The sequence below is a fragment of the Canis aureus genome, chromosome 17 (assembly GCF_053574225.1).
Source record: "Canis aureus isolate CA01 chromosome 17, VMU_Caureus_v.1.0, whole genome shotgun sequence".
NCBI classification, from domain to species: domain Eukaryota; kingdom Metazoa; phylum Chordata; class Mammalia; order Carnivora; family Canidae; genus Canis; species Canis aureus.
The window spans coordinates 2,515,909-2,536,280 of record NC_135627.1 but is presented as its reverse complement, the minus strand read 5'-3'; the positions used below and the strand labels follow the sequence as shown (position 1 = coordinate 2,536,280).

The 20,372-nt window shown below is 51.7% G+C and overlaps 1 protein-coding gene across 6 annotated transcripts in view; it reads right to left on the bottom strand.

The window, feature by feature from the left end:
* CARS2 (cysteinyl-tRNA synthetase 2, mitochondrial) overlaps positions 1–20,372 on the bottom strand; it is a 73,470-nt gene that overhangs the window by 24,907 nt on the left and 28,191 nt on the right. For 3 of the 6 annotated variants that reach the window (XM_077854945.1, XM_077854946.1, XM_077854949.1), the window contains 8 exons: positions 16,009–16,142; positions 14,020–14,087; positions 5,473–5,539; positions 4,731–4,869; positions 3,058–3,181; positions 2,446–2,544; positions 613–819; positions 164–326 (listed from right to left, as the gene is read on the bottom strand). In XM_077854945.1, the coding sequence (XP_077711071.1) occupies positions 237–326; positions 613–819; positions 2,446–2,544; positions 3,058–3,181; positions 4,731–4,869; positions 5,473–5,539; positions 14,020–14,087; positions 16,009–16,142 (928 nt within the window). In that variant the 3' untranslated portion in view covers positions 164–236. Of the gene's footprint in view, positions 1–163; positions 332–612; positions 820–2,445; positions 2,545–3,057; positions 3,182–4,730; positions 4,870–5,472; positions 5,540–14,019; positions 14,088–16,008; positions 16,143–20,372 lie in introns of those variants that run through there. The other 3 variants (XR_013355448.1, XM_077854948.1, XM_077854947.1) reach the window with 2 other exon arrangements.

Genomic DNA, 20,372 nt, shown 5'->3' with positions numbered 1-20,372 from the left:
CAAGATTAGATGCAGCACAAAGACAAAACCAGTGTCAGTGAACATGGGGTTGTGTCACGTGGTTTTCTATGGTTTTCTGTGACAGTACCCAGGGCTGAGGTCTTGTTAGAACAGCCCCTGTCTGTGGCCATTGGTACCATGAAGAATCCACTTTGCAGGCACATGGAATCAGTTTGACTTTAATGTTGACCGATCAGGCACAATGGGAAAGTTGGACGTAAAGCTGTTACCGTGACTTAAGCACAGAATGTGCTGTAAGTCCTCAGCTCCCTGGTTTGTGGTCTTGGGTCCTGTGATCCAGCAGCTCCCACGTGGATGTGCTGCTCCTATCCTGGGGAGGGAGCAGACTCTCTCAGCTCAGGGCTGGTCTGGGCCACTTGGGCCCACTCCCGTGTGTGTCCTCTGCCGTAGTGGCCCTTCCTGGGTCCCTCCTCCCGCGGGTGCCCCCTGAAGTCACTGGGGCGAGGGGGTGGGACTCTCTCTTCACAGGCAGCATCAGCACTGTGCCTGTCTGGGGCTTTGACCGCTCTGCGTTTGTGGGATGCCTTCCGGTCTACACAGCACCTCGGGGTGATGGTGCCCAGTCACCAGGCCATAGCGGCAATGGCTCACCTTAATGCTGATGCCATGGGCAGCAAGGTCCTGGCGCAGAGTGTCACACGCCTCTAGCAGGGGCCGCCTGTCCAGGAGCTGCTGCCGTCCAGCCTCCCTGGTGGCCGCTTCTGTGGCCAGGGCGAACTGCCGGACCTTGAGCCGGAACCGGACCAGCTCCTCCACCACGCTGTGTAGAGTAGCCCGGCTGCTGTCCTCTGAAACCAACTACACCGGGTGGAATGGTACAATCAGCGAGGCCCTGGCAGCTACCCAGATGGCTGAGCCCAGCTGACAGGGTGCTGGGGCTTCTGTGCTAATAAGCCCAATCGGTGCATGTCCTCCCCAGGGCTCTCCTCACTGGGCCTGGGCTGCTGGCCAGTCCCGCTCCCCTGGCTTGCATGCCTTGGTCACCAGAGGGAGCTCCCCAACACTGAACCTAGGGGTTCAGCCCTAGGGTTCCCGCCCACATCCTTGGGAGCAGTGTCCCTGCACCCAGGCATGTGGGCAGCCCTCCCATCCTGCACTCCCACCAGCAGGCCAGGAGCTACTCTTCCACAGATGTGCTAACATCTGAGCTTGTACCTGTCAACTGGTCCCCGGGCAAAGTCTGAAAGTGCAAGCCATGCTCATGAAACCAAACCAGTTCACTCTGATCAAATACTTAAAACAGGGCAGCCCGGGTGGCTCAGCAGTTTAGCCCCGCCTTCAGCCCAGGGTGTGATCGTGGAGACCTGGGATCGAGTCCCACATCAGGCTCCCTGCATGGAGCCTGCGTCTCCCTCTGTGTCTCTGCCTCTCTCTCTCTCTCTCTCTGTCATGAATAAATAAATTAAAAAAAAAATAACGTACACCTTGCATATGGTTCGCACACACGGTACGCTGTCACTACATGGTCACAAACTGACAGTCTCCTTGCCCGGCTGCAGAGTTCAGTGGGTCAAGTAGGATTTGAAGTCACTGGAAGTCCTCTCCCACCTACAGGACATCTCCTTACAGGGAGGGGACCCTAGCGGCTGGCTGTGCTCATGGGTATGAAAGAAACAGTTTACAGCTCGGGTCAAACGTCTCAAACCTACAGAATCCTCAGTTACTGCTTCCATAATAAAAGAGCCCAAAGCAGGATCCAGTGTCTACTGTTGAGAAGGAGGTGAAGCCAAGGACAACTGGGCCTGATCTGCCTCCCCTTACCCCACGCACAGCCTGGGAGGATGAGTGGTCCCAGCACATGTGATGGTCACTCTCCATGTTTAGAGTCTGGCCACACAGTTTTGCAAGTGGCCACTTGAGCCCTTGGCTCTCCTGTCTCAGTGAAGCAGGCAGGGCCCTCCCCCCTGGGGGGGTGGGAACAGCACCCATCCCTGCTACAGGACACCAAGGGGCTCAGCCGGAAGCGTGTCATCTTACTGTGCACCTAACTGCATCTAGAGAGTCTGAAAATAACGCCAAAGGACATACGCAGAACCCATAGCAGTCAGTCGGCAGCCAGGAGGGGTGGCCAGCTCTGCTCAGAATCACTGCAGGTCAGGTAAACGTTTACTTTTTACAGAATGTATTTTAAGCACATAAATTCAGCATAATTATCCATTAAAATAACATTTTTAAAAGGGGAGCAGGGATGCCTGGGCAGCTTAGTGGTTGAGCGTCTGCTTTCAGCTCAGGTCGTGATCCCAGGGTCCTGGGATTGAATCCCGCATTAGGCTCTTTGCAGGGAGCCTGCTTCTCCCTCTGCCTACATCTCTGCCTCTCTCTGTCTCTCATGAATAAATAAAATCTTTAAAAAAACTAAAAAGAACAAACAGTTGTTAGTGCACATAGACAACCTCACAGGAGGACTAGAAGGGCAGGGCATACCTGTCTGTCTGCCAGAGAAATCCCAACCGTCTCGAAGAACTGTTTGATGTAGGACACGATGGAGCCAAACACAGCAGGACTCCTGGGACCGCCGGGTTCCTGTGACATCACCCAAAGGAGGCGCTTTAAGAGCCAGGAAAATGGCGTAAAAGCACTCCTGTCGCTGCCTCTGCTCCTCATGCAGTGAGGACGGCCCTGGCAGGGCACACTCTGGACTCAACCCTGGAGTAGCCCCTCAAGGGCACACTGCACGACTGCGGGGAAGCCATGGAACCCCTGCACCTCAGTTTGCCCATCTGTGACATGGGGATCTGCTAGGGTCTGCGTGCTGTGTCCCCCAAATCCATACGCTGACACCTAACCCCCAGGGTGACAATGTTAACAGATGGGTCTCTGGGAGGTCAGTGGCCCCACACACAGCTTCCATTGAGTTCCTCTGAGCAAACAGGAGGATGACGTGCTTCCCACGTGAGCAAACACCTGTCCATGTGTGGGGCCTCCCTGCTCTGGAGGGGTGGCCCCGTGCAGGCTGAAGCAGCTTTTGGGGGGAAGGAGGGTAAGGGAACCAACCATACCCAAACCCCACCCCAGCAGCCACGCCTTGGGACATACCTTTGTGCGCGCCTTCAGTTGTCTGTTCCCGTGGTGGATGAGGTCCATGATGGCATCCACCGCTGCGGGCGTGTTGAAGTCGTCTGCCAAGGCGGCCTTCACAGCTTCCTGGGTGTGGCAGAGCCTGGGAGGGAAACAGGCCCGCCTCAGCCCCTGGACTGGCCCAGCAGAAGGAACAGGGTGCGCCCCAGTCCCTCTGCAGCAGAGACGCCCTCCTGAGTCGTGACCGTGACTTTGCCGCTGGCCCTTTCTAGGCCAGGCTCACACCTGTGAGTGCTAACAGTCCTAACCGGGTAAGATCAATTACCCAAGATTCAGACTGAGGAAGCCTCTAAAACCCGGGTTTGAACAAGCCCTGTGTCTCCTAACGGTTTAAAAATGCAGCAGTGAGAAAAGTTCAAACGACATCACGGTGTATTGTCAGCCGTCTGCATCGTGCAGACCTGGCATGTGCAGGCTTGGAGGGAAGGATGGCATGACGCAAAGCCCCTCCCCAGGAGCCTGTAGGCAGGACCCCCCTGAGGGTGGAGGGTGGCCCCAGGTCCCAGCCGTCCCTCTCAGGGTCACATGGTCCTGGCAGGTGGTGGCCGCTCCCAGCCTGGCCCTGAGGGACCAGGAAGGGAGAGACAGGCCACTATCAGGGCTGTTTGTCACAAAGCTGAATGTGACCTCCCGAGTGGCAGTCTCTACCTTCCCCCTCTACCATGCCTGTCGCCGAGGAATGCCAGAGAAAAAAGACGAGTGTCCACCTGTCCCTCCCTTGGGGCCTCCATCTAGATGGCTGCCCAGTCCTGCTGGCAGCACCAAGCCACACAACCCCCTCAAATGCCCTGCCCCGATGCTCTAGGCTTTGTCCCCTGACACCCGTGGCTGTGACCAACAGACTCCGCGCCAGCCTGTTCCAGCCCAGCACCCTCCCTCCTCCCCAGGCTGACTCCAGATGTGTCCAGGGACTTTCCTAACCTCCTAGGGACTCCTCCAGGATGAGGACCCGTCCCATGATGGTGCAGGCACCTGCAGCACCCGATAAACACCCGATAGACCCACTGGGAGCTTTGCCTCCTAACCGCACAAGCATTTCCCAGTCTTCCCCAGTTTCTCACATCCCGGATGCCAGCCCCACATCTTCCACACCATTTCACAAGTGACAAAACAAAGATGAACAAGTTTAACCATTCAACAAACGGAACTAGAAACACGATTTCCGCATGTAACATTCCCCACCCCCCCCACCCTCCCTGTTACTCTACTCCTGCCACTCCTGGGGGCCGCTCCACCGTCACAGCCTTCTGCCACCATCCTGTGGCCAGACACTGGTGTGCATGGCTCTCAGGCAATGGCAGGACATGCACTTGACTTGTGCAGACTCGCTGGTCAATTCCTGATCAAGCCTGGACTGAGTCACTGAAGCCACCCTCCCGTGCTCTTCAGGGGTCCAGTTCGGCCACGCACCTGCCAGGCTCCTACCCATGGAGTAAGGGGACCAGAACCTCTCTGCATCACTCACAAACACCAGTGAGCAAACTCACAAACACCAGTCTGGGTGTGGGGGTGACTCACCCCAGCAGGACCACTGACATGCCCAAGGCACCTTCTGTACCAGCACTCCCAGAGGAGCACAGCCCCACGGGTGGCGCCCGGGACACTCGGGTGGATACGGGGAGGGCACCTACCTCTCCCACAGCACATCGTCCCTGATGGGGCCGCACACCAGCTGCCCCTTCATGTAGGCCCGGGCGTCCTCCACAAACGCTGCCACCACCAGGAGGAGGTGCTTGGCTTCCAGCATGGTGCCGTCGCTGTAGTCAATGGCTGTGGATGGGACGCATGAGGTCAACCGGGTGCTGCTGCCCATGCCCATACCCCGCACACCTGGCGCTTGTCGGCCAGAAGCCAAGCAGTGGATGTGGGACTCCCTGCCCCGGGGCTCCCTGACGCCTGCCCCGCTCAGACCAAGAGGCTCCGTCCTGACCCCAGCCTCCCTGCCTTGGAAGAAACATGGAAAACTACTCCCAACAGGTTTTGGCCAGGAGTCCATTCGTGCTGAGACAGGTGACTCTGGGAATGCAGAGACCTGGGCTCTGAACCACCTCTCGGGAGACCAGCCAACACAGGGGACTCTGGGCTCCAATTTCAGGCCCAGGACAGAGGCCAGGCCCCTAACCTCTGATGTTGCGGTGTGTGAGGACACGCCCTCCACGGGGCTTCACACCCAGCCCAGACTCAGGAGAGCCAGGGCCGGTGGAAAACCCATGGCCTCCAAAGACAAGCTTCTGGAACCTTCTGGCCAGGAAAACCCATGCCTCCACAGCTTGTTTTCAGGCAGAAAGCAGCTGCACCGCTGAGACTGCTTGGGATGTAGCCCAGGTTCAGCCACCCGCCTGAGCGCACCCCGTGGCCTCACGTGTCATTCACCTGCCCGGTAGCTGCTCCGCATGCAGAAGAGCCGGAAGACATCGGGGGAAAACGTCTTCAGAAAGTCCTAAGAGAGATCAGGGAAAAATGGGAAATTAGTGCGCATACGACAGCTTGTGCGAGCTGATCTCGCTTATCAAGCAATCAGGAACTTTTACGAAATCTGGTTTTGTTCCAGACTCATTACTAGCACGCCCCCACCCCGCGTTGCCCACAGGGTCCTCCCTGTTCAGTGTCACCAGGAAAGCCGGGTGGGGGCAGCCCTGGCTCTGCGTTGACACCTGACCCGGGGTCAGGGTGTGTGTGTGTATCTGCGCTGCTGCTGCTGCCCTCGGGAGCCCCTGCCCACGACGTGGTTCCCTGGGCTGTGTCACCAGGGGATGGACACAGCCTAGCAAAGGGCCAGGCAAGGGAAGGGGTGCGGGAGGAGGGGCAGTGGGGAATGTGACGGTGGGGCTCAGAGGCAGAGGCCACCTGCCCTCCCACTGGCCATGCGAGCTCTATGGCAACAGGATGAAGCTGGCCCCAAGCTCAGGTTTCTTGAACACAGCACCGCCTTGGATTAAATAGTAAAACTGAGAAGCTGTTGTTTTAGATCACTTCCAAAACATCCACACAAAGTGGACAGGTCTCTACTAGGAGGGATAACCTGGGGAAACTCAGAACTTGCTGGAACATCACAAAGTTCAACAAAACCTGTGTGTGGTGGCGGTGGAAAGTGCTCAGGGGCCTTATGGGGTGGGGGCAGGAGGAGGGAAGACAAATTTGGCCTCCATGGGTGCACCGGGGCACTGCTGGGCCTGCCACGGACGTGCTCATGGTGACCACGCCCCCCCCCCCCCAACCAGGGACAAGCTGGCTCTGACAGGACCTTCTGACGTCATGGAATTTGGGTCAAAACCCAAAACGATCCTGTCCTTCACTGTGGATTCTCACTGTGAGTAAAAGGAGACATGCTCAGCCCTCCTCTTGTGAACCTGCTCCATGTCTGGTGGTTATTTCTGCACATATTGCCCCCCACACACACACAACAGTGACCCAGCATGTGACAGCTGGGAGGACAGTGGCCAGGAGCCACACCAAGATCGGCAGGTGCCCCCCTGTGAGCGGTGACAGAGCCCGTCCCCTGGGTGAAGCTGACCCTTGGCCTCACAGAGCTGGTATAGCAGGAACAGGACCCCCGGGAGCAGGTGCCCTGCCTCAGTCTCTCTGGGGGAACCACTTCAAATGCAGTGTAGTCACTATGTCACAAACAGCGTCACCAGGTGGAAAACTAACCTTGTGTACAAGACTTCATCATTCGCACACTGTTCTCTATGTCACTCCATTTAAACTCCCTTTAAAGTCCTAAATGGCTTTTAGGGCTTTATTTTTTCATTTTCTTTTTATTTTTTTCTTTCTTTTTTTTAGGGTTTTATTTATTTTTAAATATTTTATTTATTTATTCATGAGAGACACAGAGAGAGAGAGAGGCAGAGACATAGGCAGGGGAGAAGCAGGCTCCATGCAGGGAGTCCGATGCGGGGCTGGATCCCAGGACTCCAGGATCACGCCCTGGGCCAAAGGCAGATGCTCAACTGCTGAGCCACCCAGGTGTCCCACAGGGGTTTATTTTAAAGAGTTTCTCCTCCCACTCAGACCATGGGCTCATTCAGATTGCCCTCAATGTGTGTTCAGAGCCCAGCAACAGGACAAGTGTTTATTCTCACCACGTTGGGGGCTCCTGTGGAGGAGTCCCGGTAACTGCAAAGAGAATTCTGCGATGGAGTGTTTCCACAGCATTCGGGCCCTGGGGGCTAATCCCTGATAGCAACAGAATGAAAGGACAACCACAGGAACTAACAAGCAAAGGAATGCGTGCACACATCCTGTGATGGCCCTTATCCTACACTCTCATCACTGTCTTGTAGAGCGCGCAGCAACAGAGCACAAAGGTGGCCTGGAAGGGGAGAAACCGTGTATCTGAGAAGAGGTGAGTCTCCAAGATAAGCGCCTCCTACAACTCAACAGTAGAAGACAACCTGATGCAAAAGTGGGCATAAGACGTGAACAGACATTTCTCCAAAGAGGATGAACAGATGCTCAACATCACTCACCACTGGGAAATGCAAATCAAAACCATAATGAGATTATAACCTCACACCTGTCAGAATGGCCAGAATCAAAAACAGAAGAAACAACAGGTGCTGGTGAGGATGTGGAGGAAGGGGCGCCCTCGTGCACTGTCGGTGGGGAATGAGGACTGGCGTGGTCACCGTGGAAAACAGTGTGGAGGGTCTTCAAAATGTTACAAACAGAACTCTCCTACCATTCAGGAATTGCACTTCTGGGTATTTACCGGAAGAAAACCCATCTCTTGAAGAGATACCCACACGCCCATGTTTAGTGCGTCACTATTCACAAGAGCCGGGATGAGAAAGCGACCCCAGGGTCTGTGAATGGATGAGTGGATTAAAAAAAATGTGACGGGCGCGCAGGCACAGACCATACAGTGGAATATTATTGAGTATTATTCAGCCATCAGAAGAGAAAAATCCTGCCATTTGTGACACAGGGATGAACCCGGAGGACATTATACTAAGTAAATAAAGAGGCAAATCCTGTAGGATCCACCTGTGGCTGACGGGAGAAAGCGTCCCAGTCCCAGACACCGAGCAGCCGCCGGGCTCTGGCGCGGGGAGGACGGGGACGTGCTGGGCAAGGGGCGCGCTCTCAGCCGTACAACGACCGCGCCCGGGCCCCTCGGACGGCACAGCAGGGCGGCCACAGTGACGAGCCACCGCGGAGGCCGAGGCGAGTGTTCTCACCACACGGCGCGAGGGGACTCTGCGGTGTCGGTGTCGGACGCGTTCGCCAACGGCTGGGGGAGCCGCTCACCGCGCATTCGCGCATCAGGTCGTCGTGCGCCCTCTACACCGGCCGCGTGTACCTGTTGGCAACACCTCAGCGACGTGCGGGGAGGCCTCCAGGCCGGGGCGAAGCGCTCGGCTTTCCTCACCGCGACGCGGCCCGGGTCCCCGCTGTGCTGTCGCCTGCTGCCACCGCCCGGGGCAGCTCCGACTGGCGAAATGGGTGCCGGAAGGGCAGAAGGTGGCTCATGACCTCCGGGGCACGCGGCCATCAGGCGGTGACCGTGGGGACAGCTCTGGAGCCAAGAGGCGCGGGCGGCAGGAAGCCGGTGCGGCCGCCCCTCCCCGGGAGCCTCCCTGACTGCCTGAGGGGGGGGGGGGGCGCCCTCACGTCACGTTCAGAGGGAAAAGCTGAGGCTTTGAGCGTAAAGTAACGGGTCCTAAATCACAACCTAGAGACGGAAAGAGGCCAGTTCTGAGCCGTTATCCGCGCTGCAGAGGTCAGCCTCTCCCCACGTGGACTCGGGTCTCGTCAAGCAGAAAGAATCAAGTTTTCCTGCAGCCCATCACCAAAGTCTGCCAGCGGCCTCCAAAGTAATGAGGCCTGGCGGGGAGACCTTCTGCCTGAAACCAGGAAACAGACACATGGTTTTTCCACCCCATGTGGCTGAACGCCCCCACGACTGCCCAAAACACAAAGCAACGAGACCCTAAGTACACGCTCTCACATGCACCTGGGAAAGAAGCGGAAATTTAAAGCCTGGCTGTCAGTTTTCAAGTTAACAAGGAAAATGTTAACCTGATTCAGATCTTATTTGGTAGTTCATGCTGACAAGGAAACCGACACTTTGATACCCTGTTGGCAAGAATATCAAGAACACTTACTGCTTCGCTAGCAGAGGCTTCATCCAGAACATTCTGCATGCACACATCCTCTGACGGCCTTTATCCTACACTCATCACTGTCTTGTAGAGCACGCAGACTCCCATCACACCCAGTCGCAGGAAACGGGCCCGTCATGGTACCGCACCCCAGGGCCCCTAAGTAATGCAGACTCTGAGATCTATGCAAATTTAACTACACACTCTCTCATAGAAAATCTGACATAATTTAAAATAACCATCAACAGGGCACTGTTTAATTAGGGTACAATGACGACCCAGCCATTCACAGGAATTAACTCCATGTGGAAGAAAGTGACCCCAAAGATGCATTAAGTGAATAAAGCAAGCGCAAAACAGTGCAACCACTTGTGTGGAAAGAAAACCCCGAGAAACGTATCTATACATGCGCCTTTGCTAAGCTGGCAACAGCTGCTCTGGGAGAGAACGCAGGGCAGCCAGGGAGCGTGTGCTCCCCACTCTCTGGGCTCCACATCTCCCACTGTGGGCTCCTCCGTCTTGTCTGCAACTGTCAGACTTCCCGCACTGACACACATTCCTTCTAGAACCAAACTCAAACATTACAGTTTGCTGCTGGGGGCGGCGGGGGGTAGGGGGTGGCAAAGTGCGTTCTGGGACACGTAGTACCTTGTGTAAGAAAGGGAAAATCAAGGTTCCTGTAGGGATGGCTCCCTTCTGTCACACCAAACACTGGGAGGACAACCTGGCAACAAGCCAAAGAGCAGAGCCACACTGGGGACAGCATAACTCTGCTGAACTCCAACAACATCTCACGCTCTTGGAAAACAGAGGGAAAGGGGAAAGACGTGGCCTCTAGCTGGAAACAAACCTAACAAACGAGCCTGCTGTGCAGCTGAGGGGGATGCTACACAGCAAATAATTACACTCTGCACGGATGTGCGCCAACTGCGTGACCTCCATGCCAGGGGCCAAGAGTAACAGGAAATGCAAGCCCAGCACCAGCAAATCGGTAAGGTCAGACACCAGAGGGCACAGGGGGCAGGGATGAGCATGTCATGGGCATGTGGTTTCCTTCTGGGTGGTGAGCGTGTCAAGTAGATAGTAGGGACTGTTGTTGCCCAATTCTTTAAAGATGCTAAGAACACTGAGTAATACAATGTAAAGGGTGAAGCATCTGATCTGTGAATTGTGTCTCAGTAAAGTTGTTATTAAAACAAGAACTGTTTTAATAGAAATCTTTAAAGGCAATCTTTAAAAAAATAAAAAAATTAAAAAAAAATAAAGGCAATCTTTACTCAACAGTTTTAGTGTTAATAGGAATATGGTATTAAATTTTAAAACATGTCACTTTTAAGATAAAGCATGATGCATATACGCTGTTGTAAGGAAGCAAGACTTTTAGCAAAAGCGGGAAAAGAGCTAAAAGAGGATCCCTGGGTGGCTCAGCAGTTTGGTGCCTGCCTTCGGCCCAGGGTGTGATCCTGGAGTCCCAGGATGGAGTCCCACATCGGGCTCTCTGCATGGAGCCTGCTTCTCCCTCTGCCTGTGTCTCTGCCTCTCTCTTTGTTTCTCTTGTGAATAAATAAATAAAATCTTTAAAAAGAAAAAAAAAAAAAAGAAAAGGGATAAAACCAGCAAGTCCTGTACTGTTAGACGGGACAGCTCACAGTGAACTCCAGTGACCACTTTATGCACGCGGGTCCATCCCCTCCGCCAGCTCTGTGCCCTGAAGAGGCCTGGAAACAAGGCCACTCCAGCAGCAGTAAACACACCAGATCTTGGCTCAAAATTCCCTGTCCCTGCGAAGGCAGAGAGTCTCTGTGGAGAAGTGGCAGCTCTGGGGCCGAAAGCAAGGATGCAGCCAGGGCATCTCCCCGGGACACAGAGGCCAGTTGAGGAAACCTCCTCCTGCTCCCCCTAGACCAAATCTGAGATAATTTCAGCACAAAAAGAATAAAGACTGAATTGATAATACACAAAATAAATACAAAAGCTAATTCCTAGCAATACTGCAAAGAGACGGAACAACAGGTGAACCCTCTTTCTTGAAGATGAGGGCCAGGGATCCCTAGGTGGCTCAGCAGTTTAGTGCCTATCTTTGGCCCAGGGCGTGACCCTGGAGTCCCGGGATTGAGTCCCACATGGGGCTCCCTGCAGGGAGCCTGTTTCTCCCTCTGCCTGTGTCTCTGTGCCTCTCTGGCTCTCATGAATAAATAAATAAAATCTTAGAAAAAAAAAACAGGCGGGCTGGCCAGGCAACAGCACAAGAGCACGCTCTGCAAGGGCCACTGATGCACATGCAGGATGGGGCAAAGTCACCAGTGGATACCAACCCCACAGGCAGCAGGTTGCCTGGGGACAGGAAGCCCCATGGCAGATAACCTTGCTGGCTGTCCACGTACACAAATGGAGACAAGAATCTCCACATCAGGACAAGCTGGTGGCCGTCCCTTACCAGACGGTCAAACACAACATCAGTAATGGTAGGCCAGCTGGACCCTGTGGCCCTAGATGGCTTCCACTGTGGGGCCATAGCACCACGGATCATGTGTTCCACCTGATTGAGCCTGAGCTGAGTCAAGCCTTGAGGCCTAACCTCCAGCTATGGCGAAGACAGGAGACAGAAGACCAAGTTACATGACACCACAGAGAAACTAGTACAGAACATGGGCTGTTCAACAAAATTGGCCTTGTGTCTTCAGAGTCAACACCACATGGAAAATAGAAGCAGAGAGACCGCTGTAGATGGGAAGCCAAAAACACCTACCCAATCAAACCACAAGAACAAAGTATTATTCAGCCTTAAAGCAGGAGGCGCTCCTATCACCTGCTCCAGCACAGATGGACCTGGAGACGTCCTGCTTAGTGAAACAGGCCAGTCACAAAAGGACAGACACTGCACATCTGCGCTTCCATGAGGTCACTGGAGTACCCACCATCATGGAAACACAGAAAGGAGAATGGTGCATGCCAGGGGCTGGGGAGGGAGAGACAGGGACTTGCTCATTGGGGGAGAGTTTCAGGTTTGCAAGAGGAGAGAGTTCTGGAGCTCTCTTGCACAACGATGTAAACACTACTGTATCATAACAACAGTGACGATAGTGAATTTTATGTTGTGTGTGTTTTACCACTATTAAAAATATCTTCTAAAAAGTCTAAGAAGACACGGTATATACATGCAACACATGAACTTTCAATGGATTCTGGTTTTAAAAAAGCAAAGCTAGACACTGGACACGTGGAAAAATTAGAATACGGACTGGGTAACTGATAGTAAGAAATTACTGCTGATGTTTTTTGGTGTCTGGGTTACCCAGGAAAGCATCTTTGTTTTGGGGAGTGGCTCACAGAATGGGGAAGTGTCATGGTGTCGTATGGCTCAGCAATCTTGGTGATTACATACCGGCACATGCGGCTATGCCAACCACTGCCATAAATACAGAAACAGCAGTAAATGTAGCAAAGTGATGACTCTCGAACATATGTGGTGAGAACGTAAGTTTAACTTTTCTGTAGGAAAATGTATCTAACAATGAACATTTCTACTTAAGTATATAAGGAGTATTTTACGAGCATCCCCATCCACGGGACATATGTTCCACAGCACCTGTGGACACCTGCACATGCCATAGTACCAACCCCTCTACACAAACATGCCTGTGATAATGTCTAATGCTAATTCAGGCACAGGAAGAGAGTAGGGACAACGGGACAGTGACAGCAGCCATGGCATCTGAATGTGGGCTCCCTCTCTCAACACCGCATGCCCCAGTGCCAAGGGGAGGTGAGGTAAATGACACAGGCATGTGACGCAGCATGAGGCTGGTGCTCGCTGCCTCTGGACCACACAAGTGAGGCCGCACGTAAGGGGAGGACTGTATGGAAACCTGGTGGGAACAGCTTTAGTGGTCGGGTATTCAGGGGGTGAAGGTCTGATACTATCCTGGTCATTTTAATATTTGCAATTAAAACTGCATTTGGGGCAGCCTGGGTAGCTCAGCGGTTTAGCACCACCTTCAGTCCAGGGTATGATCCTGGAGATCTGGGATCGAATCCCACGTCGAGCTCCCTGCATGGAGCCTGCTTCTCCCTCTGCCTGTGTCTCTGCCTCTCTCTCTCTGCGTGTGTCTCTATGAATAAATGAATAAAATCTTTAAAAATAAATAAATTAAATAAATTAAAAAAAAAATAAAACTGCATTTGGCAGGGATGCCTGGGTGACTCAGCGGTTGAGTGTCTGCCTTCAGCTCAGGTTGTGATCCTGGGGTCCTGGGATCGAGTCCCACATTGGGCTCCCCACAGGGAGCCTGTTTCTTCTCCCTCTTCCTATGTCTCTGCCTCTGTCTGCAGGTCTCTCATGAATAAATAAAGTCTTTTTAAAAAATAAATAAATAAAACTACATTTGGCTTCATGGGCCCAAGGACAAAGAGCGAACTGTTGAAGTGCCCCCGTGAGTTCACATGGTTTCCATTCCTGTGGACGCTCACAGGCCCCATCCCTGGGGCCCAGAGAAGCCACAGGACGGCAGACCAGCGGTAGGACAGGAAGAGGGGTAAATGGGACTCAGGGTAACCGCGTGGGGAACGGGCCAGGGAAGATGGTGGCCATCTGCAGGGAAGCCAGGCCACAGAGGGCGGGAGGGACATGGCGGAGAACCAGAGTGCCAGATTATTGCCACGCTTTTACCATGAGAAAATGCGAGTCACACCCGGGCATAGGAGAAGCCTGTGAGGCTGCGGGACTAGGCCGGGAGCACGGGGGATCTGAGACTTAGGCTTGCCCACGCAGCAGCCTTCAGGACAGGTCAGCAGCAGCAGCAGCACAGTAGGTTACCTTAATAGTAATGTAATTTTTCAGTGATTTGGACATTTTTTCTTCTTTGCCTTTCACATGCAAATGCCCTGAAACAGAAACAGTAATTAGTTCTGAACTGGGTGGGAGATGGGGGAGCAGGCTGGGACTGCGGGCCAGCCTCAGATGCCAGGAACACCCTGCACACGCTGTACTTGTTCTGCCATAAGCAAATACCCACATCTGTGCTGATACTGGGCAGTGCCCCCCAGGGGGGAAGCCACAGCTGCACCTGCTGGAGGGCGTGGGGTCTGCCCTGCCCACTGTGGGCAGCCCCGTACCGCCCATCCTGCACCCTGGAAACACCAACCTAATAGACTCCGCACCCTAGGAAAGGTCGGAGCTCTGGTTCTACAAAATGGGCACCCAGCAATACCTGCTGGGTTTTGGATGTTCCAAACTGTAGGTCTGACAAGGACTCATTCCACTTCCCGGTGCAGTCTGTTTTCACAGGCTTCTTGAGACCCTGGCAGTCCCTCACCCCGAGTATGGCAGTTAGGAGGATGGCCGAGCCCGTGTGCAGAGCTGCTCAGTACCAGCCGGGGTCCCCTGGGCCAGGCTTTATCAAGGTGCACTCCCAGGGGGGCCTCTCCTCTCCTGACACCATAGGATTTCAAGCACAATGGTGCTTCAAGGCCAAGTTTTCTGAGAACTGGTTAAAATGTGGCTTCCAAATAGAAAAAATATAACCTCAAACACGTAATTCGATGTAACACGTATATACCAAACACAGTTAAACATTTTTTAAATTGATGATCTTTGGAAAATGAAACACATCCAACTCCTTATCTTACATCCGTTTCCTTCAGAAAAGGAGTATGAATCTTCCTGTGCGCTAGGAGCCACAGATGTTTCTCCAGCACAGGGTGACAGTGGGGTAAAGGAGATCCTACCGTCCTAACAGCGTGTAACGGTCACAACCAGCCAGCAGCATGGCGCCGGCATAAAGGGGGTGGGCACTGGCGTCGCTGGCACCTGCTGATCCCCAGGCCCACATGCACTGATGGGCACATGGCACGTCCCGGCAAGGGAGAAAACCACTGTGTCACCAAGACCACGCCTATGACAGGTGTGTGGGCATCAGGCTCCAGCCACCCAGATGGCCCATCTGGGTGCCATGTTCCCAAGTCTGAGTGGGGATGGGACACAGAGCTTCAGTCCTTGGGGGGCTCCCTGCCCCACAGGCTCTGTGCACATTTATTCTGCGTATGTCTTCCTCTTACGCCCTCAGGCCAAAGCGAGACTATGGAATGTTCCAGGCCCTGGAGGTCATCTCAGAGGCACTGTGCAGTGCCCACTCTGCTGGCCCTGGAGGTATGAGTTGCAGGTGGAACCAGGATCATCAGGTTTTCATCCTGTTTAGGAAATCTGCCAGCAAGTTGCACTGTTGGCAGAAACAGAGAGTTTTAGCCACTGCTGGGCTCTACCCAGGAAATGAAGTGGAATACCAGACGGCAGTTCAGATGCTGTAAGCAGCCACTCGGCCCCCTCTGCTTCTGCATCCCAGACTCCTTCAGGCAGCACAGAGATGGGCCTGGCGTCTCAGGGAACTGAGGGCTGTTCCAGGACATAGCGGCAGCCATGGGAGTGACTCCCGGCAGGGCTCAAGTAAGGGAAATGTGTGGTAGTGGGTGCACTTCAGGCCAAGCAGCCTCTGGCTTCCAGTCCCGGGAACCTGAGTGAAGTGGAACGTCAAGCAGCCCACTGCCCATCAGATGGCAGAGCACCTCTGATACCAGCCGCAGCACGGAGAACGTTCCCCACATTGTGGTCAGCCCATACTTCATTCCAAAAACGTACTCATAACTCCAATGCAAGGAAGCTCACATCAGCGGACTCTGACTCAAACACGTGGAGACAAGTCTATTTCCTCACCTGTTCACTGAGCTATGCATTTGCAAATGCAGCTGTTTTACCAGTCAGGAGAATCAACAGAACTGAAATACAAGTTAATTTGAAGTCATGACTTACCGGAATGCAGAAAATAATTTCCCCACTGCTTGCACTGATGGAAGGCCTCGCACTGGGCAATCTCGTTCTCGTGATGCGGAAAAGCTAAATCGACCCCACCCGAGTGGATGTCCAGCTGGCTTCCAAACACCAAGCTGCAGGACAGCACAGAGGTGGTAGTTAGTCCAAACAGCACATTTCTCCAAACCTCCAAACCACACTTCCGGTTAATCCTCCAGCCTTTATGCAATGAGCAAATGGATCTTGATTTAAAATCAATAAGCATGGCAATTTAACTAATGTAAATGGAAACTGAAATTATGTTTTTATGTCACAAATCTCTAACTCATAGCTCCACCTTCTAATATAGTTAATTCTCTTTGTTCTGGATATAGCATATGCTTTGAAAAACACACAAACATTTTTAAAAAGCATACAAAATTACCTTCTCTTATTTTCAATACGTAGGGTTTAGTGGTTTTCCAACTTTAATAAAAGAGAACTATAAAATTAAGAGAATTTTTACTATGGCTTTTGAAAATATAAGTATTTAGAGATCACATACAAATAACAAGGTAACTAAGTTCAAAGCATCACAGTCCAGCTGCTGGCATTTCTGCTTTAATGCTATGTTGTGCATTCCTGAAAAACCTCACGTCCCACAAAACTGTACCCTGAAACTAGCAGGGCTGCTGGGTACCATGGAGCTGGCCAGACCCTCAAAGCCTGTGTAACTGTCCCCAGAGCATCTGCTGCCTATGGGCCAGGCTGACTGGCACTGCTTCAGACAACGTGAAAACAACCGTCAACAGGGTGAGAAAGTGGGCCTATGGGTGCTCTGGGCAGATGTGGAGCTCCCCAGGCTGCCACCTGCCCTGCTGCACAGATCTCAGTGGGGCTGGGGATGCAGATACTCGAGAATTCTCTAAACGTGGTTAAAAAGAGACATTTCCTTTTTTAAAAATTCAATTTTTTTTGTTTTTATTAAATAAACTATCCCCAACATGGGGCTTGAACTCACGACCCCCAGAGAGTTCTAGGATTTACCAACCGACCAGCCAGGTGTCCCCAAAATAGACATTTCCAAAGCTGCCACAGCCTCGATCCCTTCCTACTGACCTTTCTCCCACGGGCCTGGCAAGACCACGTTTGCACGGGCCACATGCTGGTGGCAGACCTGCGCCAGGCTGCTCCTGTACGCCCCTGGTCATGGGCTTTAAAGGATCTCTGAGTCCTGGAAATTCACATGGCACGAGGGAGCATGAGATGGATGGATAGGACTAAAGAGGAGGGCAAAAAGCCTCGCTTCTATTTGTAACGAGGGATCCATTTGTAAAAAGATCTGCAACAAAGCGGACAGCGTGAGGACTTAACAAAGCTGAGCGGTGGGGGCACCTGGCTGCCTCAGTCTGTGACTCTTGATCTTGGGTTGTGAGTCCCAGCCCCACGGTGGACACAGAGGTTATCCGAAAAAATAATGCTAAACCGTGGGTCCATGCTCATTATATTAGTCTCTATTCTTGTCTGTGTGTTAGAGCTGTTTGAAAATAAGGGAGAAGAGTCTCTTCTCATTAAAGTTCAACAAAAACATTTAATGGTAACATTACATTTGAAATGCACTAAATCTTTTCTATCTACTTTAGAGAAATTACTTGAATCTATAAAATAAATATATTTTACGACCCAACACATATCCCACATTGCTCTTAAATCAGAAGTATTTATTTTTTTAAAAAGATTTTTATTTATCTGAGAGCAAGTGAGAGAGCAAAAGTATTTTTAAGTACATATAAGTGGTACAGTCGGACGGAAGGCTGGACACAGTTTTTTAATGAAAAGCTGGGCCGTGCTTCACAGTGTCTCAGGAATTCTTGGATGCGTTTCCAGAAGGGTTGTATCAACATCCCATCACATGCAGCAGGGGAGGCATGTGAAACAAGTAGCACCCCTCCTGGTTCTCAGGAGGACCAACAGGTCGTGGAGCATCAGGCCCTCCCACCTGGTGGAAGGGGAAGAAGGTCCACGGACAAGAGACCAGTCTGGAGTCAGTACTCTCCTAGGACAGTCATGCCTCCTGACGCGTATGCTCAACCCAGCCAGCAAACAGCACCACTCACAATGACCAACTTGCAGGACCCGGGTTTGCTGATCTCCAGGTTTCGGTGTAGCCAGTAGCATGAAATGTTCGCCTTAATAATATTTTCTGTAAGTTTCTAATCTTTCAAGCTGCTCATTACAATAAATGTCTGCAATGAGCCGAAACACATCAGATCGTGAAAATCATGGGTTACTACTACTGATACTAAAGACCCCTCACCTCCACAAACAGGAACTAAATACACAACGTTATTCGCTGCAGGTATTTATGAGAGTGAAATACTGGGAACTACACGTTAACCTGCAGTGCCCTAGCTAAATGAAGGACGGTCCATGCACCCAGCACAGCACCACGAAGCTCAGGCACAGAGGCGGGTAAACTACTACAGACGGTTCCCGGGACACACGCCGAGTGAGAAGAGATCTGACAGGCATGCCTCCGAGACCCCACGACAATGGGCTCAGTTCCAGAACACCACAATAACGTGAATGTCACAATAAAGACAGACAAACTTTCTGGGTTCCCAGTGCATCTGGAAGTTATGTTTACACTGCACTATAGTCCATTATGTATGCAGCAGCACCGTCTAAAAACAATGTAGGTACCCTAATCAGAAGATACTTTATTGCTAAAAAATGCTAACCATCTTGTGAGCTTTCAGAGAACTATAGTCTTTTTTGCTGGCGGAGGTCTTGCCTGGTGGTGACTGCTGCTGACCCATCATAGTGGTGGCTGCTGAAGGTGGGGGTGGCTGTGGCAAGCTCCTAAAATAAGCAATCAAGTTTGCCACATCGATGGACTCTTCTTTTCATGAATGGTTTATTTCACACGATGCTACTTGATAGCATTTTACCCACAGACCTACTTTTGAAACTGTGGAGTCAATCCTCCCAAGCCCTGCCACTGCTTAATCAACTCAGTTTATGTCATACTCTAAATCCTTTGCTGCCATTTCAACAGTCTTCACAGCATCTTCACCAGGAGTACATTCCACCACAAGAAACCATGTTCTTTGCTCATCCATAAGAAGCAACTCCTTAACTGCTCAAGTTTTATCCAGAGATCACAGTGAATCAATCTATCTTCATGAACTTCAGCCAGCAAACAGGCCCTACTTGTGATTCTGGTTCTCCTACCCTTTTCAGCACATCTCCAGTGACTTCCTTCACTGACATCTTGAACCCCTCAAAGTCATGCAAGAGGGTTGGATCAACACCTTCCAACTTCTGCTCATATTGATACTTGACCTCTTCCCATCAATAACAAATGTTCTCAGTGGCATCTAGATTAGTATGGATCCTTTCCAGAAGGTTTTCAGTTTACTTCCCCCAGTCCATCAGAGGAATCACTTTCTATGGCGGCTATAGCCTTACAAAATGCACTTTTTAAATACTCCTTGATCCATGGGCTACAGAATGTATGCTGAGTTAAGAAGCATGAACACAACATTAATCTTGTCCATCTCCATCCGGTAGCCAGGTGCATTGTCAATGAGCAGTAGGGTTTTGAAAGGAATCTTTTTTTTTTTTTTTTTTTCTAAGCAGGTCTCAACAGTAGGCTTACAATATTCAATAAACTATGTTGTAATCGGAAGTGCTGTCATCCAGGCTTTATTGTTCCATTTAGAGAGCACAGAATAGGTTTAGCAGAATTCTTAAGGGCCCTAGGATTTTTTGGAATGGTAAATGAACATCAGCTTTAACTTAAAGTCACCAGCTGCATTAGCAGGAAGTCAGCCTGTCCTTTGAAGCTTTGAAGCCAGGCACTGACTTCTTTCCATCTATGAACATCCAACAAGGTAACTTCTTCCAATAGAACAGTTCTGTCTACCCTGAAAATCTGTTGTTTAGTGTAGCCCCCTTCATTCACTGTCCTAGCTAGATCTCTGGATAACTTACTGCAGCTTCTGTATCAGCACTGGGTGCTCCACCTTGTACTTTTATAGAGACAGCATCTCTCCTTAAAGCTCATGAACCAACCTCTGCGAGCTTCAGACTTTCCTTCTGGGGCTCTGTTACCTCCCTCAGCCTTCAGAAAATTGAAGAGAGTCAGAGCCTTGCTCTTAATCAGGTTTGGTTTCACGGGATGTTATGGCTGGTTTGATCTTCTATGCAGGTGACAAAAACTTTCTACACATCAGCAATAAAGCTGTTTCACTTCATCATTTGTGTGCTCCCTGGAGTAGCACTTTTCATTTCCAAGAATATTTCCTCTATATCCACAATGTGGCAAACTGTTCAGCACAAGAGGCCTAGCTTTCAGCTTGTCTTGGCTTTCCCGCTGAGCT